Source organism: Chrysochloris asiatica, unplaced genomic scaffold, assembly GCF_000296735.1.
Source record: "Chrysochloris asiatica unplaced genomic scaffold, ChrAsi1.0 scaffold00094, whole genome shotgun sequence".
Classification (NCBI taxonomy): Eukaryota; Metazoa; Chordata; class Mammalia; order Afrosoricida; family Chrysochloridae; genus Chrysochloris; species Chrysochloris asiatica.
This window is the reverse complement of record NW_006408612.1, coordinates 11894856-11906034: the sequence shown is the minus strand read 5'-3', so window position 1 is coordinate 11906034 and position 11179 is coordinate 11894856. Positions and strand designations below refer to the sequence as shown.

Sequence of the window (11179 nt, the reverse complement as noted above, 5' to 3'; positions counted from 1 at the left end):
CAAATCCCTGCTGCAAGAACTATTCCCACCCCCTCTGCACAAAGGGTAGACAGGGATGGGCAACTTGGACATTGGCTACCCAAAATGGGGGGAGGGATACAAAAGCAAGAAGTGACTGGCTTACAAGCTTTCAAGAGGGAACCTAGATCCAAAGGGTGTGGAGGAAGGTAGAGAGAGTCTCCAGTGAATAGTGTCCAACCTGTCTAGGAAGGGCTGATGAAATGAAATACAGATGGGTCTCTTGTGATGCAATTGTGAATGATTGTTATCAGGACTGATTGTGAAGGTTGGAAATCTAGAGATGGACTTTTTGTAGCAAAGAGGGGAGTGATTAACTTTTCAGCCTAACAGTGGAGGACCCTGGGACCATCGATGGAGAAGAGCGAAGAGCGGAATCCTACCCAGAGAGGCGGTGGGAGGCAGAGAAGACGACGTCAAGAGATGGTGTGGCTGGGGATTCGGGATCAGGAGATGGAAAGGGGCTGAGGACTGTGGTGCGGTGGGGTGGTGTAGGCTTACAGGGTACACCACTTGGTTGGGTGAGGATGCATGGACAGGATGGTAACTATGCCAATGAAATGATGGGTGATGGAATGAATGTAAAGCTGATGTTCTCCCATGTAGACTCTCACACAATTCACAATAAAACGTTTTTTAAAAAAAAGGTATTGGTAATGAAGAAGTCATGTGATTTTCAGCATCATTTCTATTACCAATGTCATATTTTCCAACTACTAATTCTTCCTCTTTGTTTCCAACCTTTGCATTCTGATCACCAGTAACTATCAATGCATCTTGACTACATGTTTGATCAATTTCAGACTGAAGAAGTTGGTAGAATTCACCTTTCATCATCACTGAAAATTTACGTTGGCACATAAATTTTAATAATAGTTGTATTAACTGGTTTTCCTTGTAGGCTTATGGATATTATCCTATCACAGACAGCATTATACTTCAAGAACGATCTAGATATGTTTTTTTCGATGATGAATGAGACATTTCTCTTCAATTTGTCATTCCCGGCATAGTAAACCATGTGATTGTCAGATTCAAAGTGGCCAATAGCAGTCAATTTCAGCTCATTAATGCCTAGGATATTGATGTGTATGTGTTCCATTCATTTTTGACAATTTCCCATTTTCCTAGATTCATACATCATACATTCCATGTTCAGTTATTAATGGATGTTCACAGCAGTTTCTCTTCATTTTGAGTCTTGCTCCAACAACAAATGAAGGTCCCAAGGGCTTTACTCTATTCGTGTCATCATGGGCAACTCTACTTTGAGGAGGCAGCTCTGCCCTGGTTGCATTTTGAGTGCCTTCTAACCTGAGGGGCTCATCTTCTGGCACTGTATCTGACAATATTCTGGTGTTCTTCATCATGTTTCGATATTCAGTATTCTGGTACTGGTGCTGACAGTGTTCCACTGCTATTCATAAGGTTTTCAGTGACAAAATATTTAGAAGTAGTCCATCTCTCCTTCTTCCTAGTCTGTCTTCATCTGGAAGCTCAGCTGAACCCTGTATACCATGGTTGACCCTGCTGATATTTAAAATACCCATGGCATAGCTTCCAGAATCACAGCAACACCCAAGCCACCACAGTATGACAAACTGACAGAAGAGTGGTGGATTGAGGACATAGATAGTAGAAGCCCTGGTGATGCAGAGATTAAGCACTCAGCTGATAGCCAAAAGCTGAAGCCCAGCAGCAATTGCTTGGAGAAAGATCTGGCAGTCTGTAAATCCCAAAAGGTTTACAGTCTTGAAAATCCTATGTGGCAGCTTTATTCTGAGTTTTGCTTTGTTTTGTTGGCTTTAGAGTGACCAAGATGATTGGGAACTCCTGTCAGGAAGAGATACAAGCCACAAGTGAGGGTACAGTACACACTGGATGGCAATAATTAATAATGAACTCAGGTTGTTCTTAGGTGCAATTGGGTTGGTTTCAACTCAGAGAGACCGAATATATAACAGAAGGAAACACTGCCTAGTCCTGCACTAGCCTCACAGTTGTTGCTATGCTTGAGTTCACTGTTGCTCTCACTGCGTCAATCCATCTCATTAAAGGTTTTCCTCTTTTTCACTGAGCTTCTATTTAACCATGCAGGATGTCCTTCTTCAAGGACTAGTTCTTCCTGATAACATTTCCAAAACATGTCTGATCAAATCTCTCCACCCTCACTTCTAAAGAACATTGTGGCTGTATTTCCCATGTAGATTTGATCATTCTTTGGTAGTCCATGGTCCATTTAATATTCTTTGCCAACACCATAATTCAAAGGGGGTCCTGGTAGCATAGTGGACTATGAGCTGGACTGCTAAGTGCTAGGTGAGCAGTTTGAATCCACCAGCTGCTCCGTGGGAGAAATATGAGGTTTTCTGCTGGAGAAAGAGGAGGCTTTCTGCTCCCGTAAAGATTTACAGCCTCGGAAACCCTGTGCAGGGTCGCTATGAGTCAGAACCGACTCCACGGCACTTAACAACAACAACAAATATTTACCACTCAGAAACCCTATACAGGGTCACTATGAGTTGAAACCAACTCCACAGCACATAATCTCCAACAACAACAACACTGTAATTTAGAGGCATCAGTTCTTTGATCGTTCATATTCTTTGCCCAGCTTTTGTGTGCATGTGAAGCAGTTGAAAATACCGTGTTTTGGGTCAGTTGCACTTTAGTCCTCAAGGTGACATCTTTGTTCTTTAATATTTAAAAAGATATGTTTAGCAGATTTTCAAATGGAATACTACGTTGTTTGATTCTTGACTGTTGCTTCTGTGGATATTGATTGTGGCTCCTAGCAAAATTAAGTCTTTATTCAGTTCAATCCTTTCTCTGTTTATCATCATGTTGCTTATCGGTTCAGCTGTGAAGATGTTTGTTTTCTTTATGTTAAAGTGTTAGTTATCCACACAGAGGGCTGTAATCTTCGTTCTTTACAGGAGAATAAGGTGACTTGGTGTGTCCCTCTGAGTCTTTAAATACAGAAGGAAGTATCTATCAGCTGAACTAAAATGATAAGCTTGATTGAGCCTAACTATACTACTGAGAAAGCATACTCGCTTTCACTTCACAACCCAGTCAATTCCCACTCAGGGTTTCCAAGGCTATAAATCTTTATGTGAGCCCAGAGCTGCATTTTCTGCCTCAGAGAGGCTGGTAGGTTTGAACTACAATCTTGTGATTATCAATCCATTGCTTATCCTGCAGTGCCACACCAGGGCCAAATAGGAAATTGGGCAGTCTTTGGATAATTGGATATCTCTGTAAGTGGCAAAAAGTGAAATCACCATTTGAAAACTCTTCAACACCAGTGACATTTTAAATGCAGCAACTGTACATATCCTCTTCTTAAATCTAGGTCTTGTTGCTAAAGTGCTGTTGAATCCGTCCCAACTCATAGTGACCCTGTATAGGGCTTCTGAGACTGCATAGCCTTGGAGAAACAGAAAGCCTCACCTTTCTCCAGTGAAGCACCTGGTGGATTGAACCACTGAATTTGCTTAGCAGCCCAGTGCTTAGCCTACAGAGTCACAGTGCTCCCCAAATCTATGTCTTATCTTCCTATAAAAATTGATCAAGGAGTTATTTTTTAGTTCATTTGAAAATGTGCACTGATCTCTTACTACTTACTGAGCTGTGTGTTACTGTAAGAATGAGTGGAATAGAATGAATTAACAGCATGCCATTCTTTCCCTTAAATAATTTACAACGAAGTACATCACACAAAGCACAAATGACCACAAAACAAAACAAGAATCTCCTAGGTCATTGAAAAAATCAAACATAGGTGGGCCTTCCAAAGACAGAGAGATCCTATTTGCTTTGTTGTGATTCATGTAAACGAGAATTGAATGTTGTTAATTGCAATATTTGTATGAAAGGGATACTTGATTTATTTTCATTTTCCTATTTCTGTTTTCAGTGCTGGAAAGGCAGTCAAGAACTAATTTTAACAAGACACTGTGCCCCTCTAGTGGCTGTTTCTGAAATTACAGACAGACATTGCCTTACCTAGAGAAGGCCTAAGGAGCTCTGGTAGCGTAGTGGTTACGAATCAAACTGCTAACCTCAGGGTCAGCAGTTCGAAACTACCAGCTGTCCTGCAGGAGAAAGATGAGACTTTCTGATCCCGTAAAGATTTGCAGGTTCAGGAACCCTGTACAGCGTCACTATGAGTCAGAACCTAATCCACGGCACACAATCACCAACCACCATCACCAGAGGAGTCCTGGTGTGGTGCTAGGGGTTAATGCACTGGACTGCAAGTTCAGCTTGAATCATAAGGGCGGTGGTTCAAGACCACCAACCATCCATGGAAACCCTATACAGGGTCGCTATGAGTCGGAACGGACTCGATGGCGATTAAAAACAACAGAGGAGCCAGCCAATTTCAAGAGTATTCTGTTCTATGATAGGATCACCACTCAACAAAAAAAGACTATGAAGGTTAGAGTAAAATGCCCTCTATCACTCTAGCATGCTGTTTCACAGACCCCAAAAAGAACTGTGAGGTGGTAAAGAGTGTTGACTCTGGGATCATATAAGCAGGTTTAACCCTGGCTCCATCAGAATAACTCTGTAACCTTAGCAAGTTAATTAGCCTCTCTCTTCCTCAGTTTGCTCACCTGCAAATTGGGGATAATAATTATATCAAACTCATGGGATGTAACGAGAATTAGGAGAAAGACTACATAAAACATTAAGAATGCCCATGGCTTAATTTTCAGCCAAGCCATAGATAGGTATATGGGGGAACAACACTAGTGAGGTATGCATACTATGGAGTGATCAACCATTTAGGATCCTTAGGGCAGCATTTACCTAAAGACAAAATTCAGAAAGGCTAGGAAAGAAGGAGGAAGTGGGATAAGTGATGTTACATATGTGTGTGTGTGTGTGTGTGTGTGTGTGTGCACGTGGGGGGGTTGCAATCATTGAGATGAAGCAGTGTATGACTGGTTGAATGTAAAACTGATTATCTGATCTTTAAGCCTTCACTCAATTCATAGTAAAAAGTTAAAAAGACATTAAGAATTACGTCTTGTCGCAGTAAATGCTCAATTATTTTTATTAGAAGTAGCAATTTTTTCTTAATGGTTAAAAACTAAAGTGTTTTTACTGCTTGAAATTTGAATAGAAATAGTGTACTGAAAGCTAAGATTTAAATTCAAACACAAATTCAGTAAACAATGAATACATACAATGCATGTGTTGATTTGGATCTCAAAGAGATCTGACTTTAATTCCTGTTTTGCTGCTTACAAGCTGTGTGTCTCTGGCAAGTGATCTCCCCTCAGAAGCCTCGGTTGCTTTGGCTAAAATCGGGGTTAGCCTCACAAAGTTCTGGTAAGGATTAAAAGAAATATAATATGTGTAATAGGAGCTCTGATAACGTATTGGTTAAGAGCTGGCTGCTAACCTCAAGGTCAGCAGCTTGAAACTACCAGCCCATTCTGTGAGAGAAAGATGAGACTTCCTGCTCTTGTAAAGATTTACAACCTCAGAAACCCTATGCAGGGTTGCTATGAGACAGAACCGACTCCTCGGCACACCACCACCACCAATGTATGTAATGGAGCCCTGGACTCCTGGTGCACTGTTGTAGGAAAAGTACTGGATTACTAACCACAAGGTCAGTTGTTCAAACCCACCAGCTGTTCCTCAGAAACCCACTACAGGGTGGGTTTGACTCAGAACGGAGTCAATGACACTTAAGAACAATTGCACAATGGAACCCTGGTAGTGCTGTGGGCTAGGCATAGGACTTCTAAACCACAAGCCTGGTGATCCAAATCCACCAGCCGCTTCATAGGAGAAAGATGAAGCTATCTGTTCCTGTGAAGGTTTAGTCTTAGCATAGATGGGGCCGTTATGAGTTGGAATCCACTCGATGGCAGTGTGTTAATGTGCTTGAGTACTAGCTACAATAATTTATTAAACAGTAACTATTCTAAGCAAACATAACATTCTACTTAAACCTACTAGCTACTCCTCTAAAGCCCTACATAGGGCTGCTATGAGTCAGAACCTACTCCATGGCACTTAACAATCAAAACAAATGCAAACATTATATGCAAAGTTTTGAGAAGTATAAATCCACATTACATGTTTCCCATGGCACTACACATCTGAATGACATGATTGCAGAAGAGGAGTGTTCATTATGTGTGAATGGTCAAAGTAGAGGCAGAATTCCGTTTGAGCATTCAGTCAGAACTCCATAATTTAAGACAAAACTGGGATTCATTTGGGACATTGGGAAGGCGAAGAGGGTGGTAGAGCAAGTCCTGGTCAGAGTCAGCAGGTGGATTTGTGCTCTGACTTCAGACATCATGACTGGGACTTAAGGTTAAGCCCACAAGCCAGCTGGCAGCCATATATATTTTTAAAAAGCCAAGGAGTATAAAGAATAACTTGAACAGTCACCGAGTAGCTTGACTAGACCTGCATACTGAGGATTGATTTCCCTAGGAAGTAATCTATTTGAAGTCTGTGTTCCTTCCCAGCTCCATCTCCTTGGGGTCAAGAAGGGCTCTATTCTAAGGTTAGTGAGTAAAATGTCATCTCACTGCAATGCGTCCAGAGGCATTCCCAGTAGAACAGCAGACAATTCAGAGATGGCGGTGAGCATCTTTCATCTTGGCTGATGCAGTGTTTGTTTTTTTAGTCAAACTGTATCTTTCTAAATTTTATTAATCATTTCCAAATTCCTTCATTTTAGTAAGGGACTTTTCTACCCTTGCCAGCAATGTGTCTTATATTCACAAACTTTATTATCTATGTTTTCTTTCCACAGTGCCTCTTACTTTATCTTTCTCATTTCCGATTTCCAGAGCCTACAGAAAACAAGGAACCTAAAGTATATGGGACCACTAGACTTTGAAATGTCTTTTATAGCAAATAATGTCTGGAAGTCTAAGATCTAGTTCAAATACAATTAGTACTACTAGTGCACTGCTTTTGCAGAATTTGTGGGGCTACACATCATACAAATAATTTTTAAATCTTCCTGATTTCTTGATTATACTCTTCATTCTTTCTGAGTATTAAAATAGAAATTAAATTGTTTTAAGCCTAGTTGTTGTCAGGTGCCATCGAGTCGGAACTGACTCATAGTGACCCCATGCACAGCAGAACGAAACAATGTCTGATCCTGGGCCAACCTCACTACTGCTGCCACACTTGAGTCCATCAATGATGCCACCTGGCCAATCCATCTCATTAGGGGTCTTCCTCTTTTTCTCTGACCCCCCACCTTACCCAGCATGACATCCTTCTCCAGCGACTGTTTCCTCCGGACATAGCATTTAACATTATGTCAGGAATAAGGTTTTAAGCATAGCATTTAACATTATGTCAGGAATAAGGTTTTAAGCATAGCATTTAACATTATGTCAGGAATAAGGTTTCTCACAGTGGGTTTCTTTTTCCTCAACTAAGCGTGTCAGGATTCCAGTGGTACTCTTAGATTACACCTGATTCCCAGGCACAAAGGGAGAATTCTCAAGCAGACTGATAAACTGCCATCTCTTCAGCAGCTCCTTTAGCATTCCAATGAAGTTGTTTTATGTCTCAGTCCTTTGGGATCTTGTCACATTTCATTACTAACTAAACTCATTTTTACAGAGTCATAAATTAATTATTTGAAGTAAATTTACTAATATCTGTACCTCATTCCACAATCTTGTTAAACTCTTGGCAATTAAGTATAAGAGTTATTGTGTTATTCTTCATTAGTATCCAAAGGAAATGACTGACGGGGAAATTAAAGGCTTTAACATCCTAAATAGGAGCATATGTCCTGTTTTAGATTTTAGGTTGAAAACTCTGAAAATGATCATTCCATCAGTAATGCTCTTTCATTGCCTTGCAGTGCTAGTATGCCTGCATTAGAGCTTGTTAGGAATCCTGCTAGAACATCTTAAGACTAAAGTAACTGGAATCCAACTCAAAGTTCATTCATTTTCTTAAAGACATTTTCATCTTATAAATTCTTAGTGTCACTTTTATTTCTCTCAGGAGGCCATCACTGGTGAAAAATGACAATATGAGGCTCTTTCTTTTTTACAAATAGTACATTTGATTTCTAATTATTGGTGATGACTTGATTTTTTAACTAAAGAACACAGCCTTGAACCTTCATAATCATCAAGAACAAGGACTTGGTGTTACATAAATATTTTACTCTTTGGATTAGTAAATGTTCTGTTAATTGGCTAATCCACATTTCTATTCAAAGAACATCTTAAATAAATGAAGTTTTTATATAATACCCCCAGAAAATTTTTTAGCAAACATACTGTGCTTTTTGCCATCAACATCTCAAAATATCTGAGAGAAATATTAATAAGTAAACTTTTAAAAAGAAAAGAAGATTAGACCTGGTTGTAAAAACTCATAAGTCATCTTTTCCCTCAGGACTGATTGACTTAAACAAAGGAGTGGAATTAGTTTTTGCTGTCTGCTGTAATGTATGAGGATGATAACTACTTAACTTCTCTGATCCTAAAGCATGAAGCTTTTAATCAGCTCATACCTAGATGAAGGAGCAGATCTGTTTTCAAATTCTTGGGGCCTGCTTCTGTATCAGTGAACTAACAGCTGTTTTGTTCTATTTAGCTCTTGGGTGACCGGGATTCATGAGATGATAGGATGCATTCAGAGAAGAATGGATCATCTGACCGAACAGTGTTCAGCGCACAAGGAATTTGCTCATCAGAAACAGCAGTTAACAGCCTCCGTGGAGGGTTACCTAAGGAAGGTAGTTTCATAAAATGTGTCCTTCTAAAACTAATATTTAGATGTAACTGCTTAAACTCCATTTGCAAAGGTAGCCTTTTCTAATTTGGCAACAATAGATGTGGCAACTGCAGTGTGTTACAGACAGGGGTCTGTCCTCTTACGCTTCTCTTACATTCCACACTAAGTTATGTAATTGAACAAAACAAAAATTTAATTCATTCTTGCTTATCAACTATCCCTGTTACAGGTTGCAAAATTAGATATATAAATAACTCTGTTTGGTCACACCAGCCCTGAATATATATATATGCACAAAGGTAGCTCTTGCTTTATGGAGTACCATGTTAACTCAACCGTGACCATATATGGTATGATTCCCCTAATTTGGAGGCCTCCGTGAATGGCCTCCATATATGCATGTTTCGGTTAACATGGTACCATACAAAGAAAGTGAGCACAGCCTCTTGATATATATACATATAGAGAGAGACAGAGATAAATAATAGATACAAAAAATGATGACTATTAGGTTTTCCAGGTAATAACAATGCCATTATTATACTTTATAGAACTAAGCTAGTGTGAAGAGCAGGGCCATTGTGAAGATCCTCTTTACAAAGTGAATAAAAAGGTTTAGGATGGGAGAATCTTCTCTTTTCAAAGGAGACTAAAATCAGACAGCTACTATTTGAGTGAATAACAAATTATCTGTAAGTGGGATCCATAACAAAAATTGGTAATGTAGCAGTAATCTTAATGTTGACAAACTTTACCACACAGCTAGATCGCACATAATCGATGCTGTTTTCATTTGATTCAATGGCTTTATATGTCAGGACTGACACATGTAGAATTAGTAGTTTTTACAAGAGGGGGCATTCAATAAGTCTTTCCTTATTTCTATAACTGCAATTAAGGGTTACTGGGCCTGTCTGTATTTAAATGGTCTTCCCACCTGTTATTGATTTAAAAACTTGGGAATGTGCGTCTTGTTCTGATGCCTGGGTCTTGGGAGATTCCAAATATGGCACAGCTGTGGGGTGCTCACATTCCCTAGAGCTTAAGACTCAAGCTAATTTGGTAGTGGGGGAATACACAGTAGAAACTCAAACAGCTGTTACTGCTTGTCATATTGCCAATTCTGAGTCAATTTGATTCTGAAATAAGGTCTCTAGTTAGAGCAAAGAGACAAAGGTAGTAATCTGAATAGCACCCACTAAAGATTCCTTTATTCATTGATTTATGTGTGTTGTTGTTGTTAAGTGCCGTCAAGTTGATTCTGACCCAAAGTGACCCTGTACACGGTTTCGGAGGAGCAACTAGTAAGCTTGAACCACCGACCTTGAAGTTCAAACGGCTTTGCAGTCTGGTGCATTAACCCACAGTGCCACACCAGGATTGAAGAGTAAAATCATAGTCTCTTAAGCTGAATGATTAAATGGGATAAGTGTGCCCCTGTGTTTTACTATTATGTGTACAGGGTCAGGTATTGTCCTAGAACCCCTAGACCATAAATACAGCAACCGCTACTTCAAAATGTACTGGCAAATTGTGTTCCATTCAACTTACAGGGGATAATTGTGAGTTAATATTAACCAGATTAATTCTGATTAATCTCTGCTGCCGTATTGCAAGTACACTATTCTTTCTGGGCAATACAGATAAGTTCTTGGAGGATGTGGACTGTGGCTTATATATCATTGCCATTAATAAAAGAAATATCTTCAAACATACACCCTCTGTTAGTAGATCAGTAGTATTACCTCATATGAAAAGTAGCATTATTAATTTAAACATGAATTTCTGAAATATTTAAAACTAGTATTGAGATGAAAGTTGACAGATGTATTTAAAGTGTAATGGCAATATGAGGGGACTCCACAAAATTTGTAGAAAAATTCTATTATCCTTTTATTCCATTTTTCAATGGACTTTTTGAAGGCCCCTCGTATATACAAGTATATTCATATAGTACTAAGACTGCAAAATATTTAAAACATACTATTTATTAATTTTACATATTACATCGTTTATCTAAGGTGGAAATGTCAGTTCAGAAAATCAGCCTAATACTTTCCAATGCAATAGATGTCAGTTCTAACCTGTCTGAGTCAGAGACGATTATGAATAAATATCTGGAACTGGATATCCAAACTCAGGTAAACAAAGGGATAGTCATTATTGGGGTTACTATTTTGTGAATATAATTTCTCTTATTATTATTCAATAGCTATCAAATGTAATCTTAACTCCCTAGAGGGTTGCAATTTTAGACTGGCATTGTAACAAATAATGACTTAAAACACTCATACTATGTGTCTAAATTATTTAAATTCATATTGCACTTCTCAGGGTGCTTGGACTTACTGAAGCTCAGCATTTCTGCCTGTAATTAAACACGCATTTGACTTTTTCTTCACCT

General features: G+C 39.2%; 1 protein-coding gene across 1 annotated transcript in view; it reads left to right on the top strand.

Annotated features, from left to right (window-relative positions):
• CCDC141 (coiled-coil domain containing 141) overlaps positions 1–11179 on the top strand; it is a 331211-nt gene that overhangs the window by 253743 nt on the left and 66289 nt on the right. Inside the window, exons 9-10 of the mRNA XM_006866703.1 lie at positions 8635–8776; positions 10797–10916. Of these exons, the coding sequence (XP_006866765.1) occupies positions 8635–8776; positions 10797–10916 (262 nt within the window). The remainder of the gene's footprint in view (positions 1–8634; positions 8777–10796; positions 10917–11179) is intronic.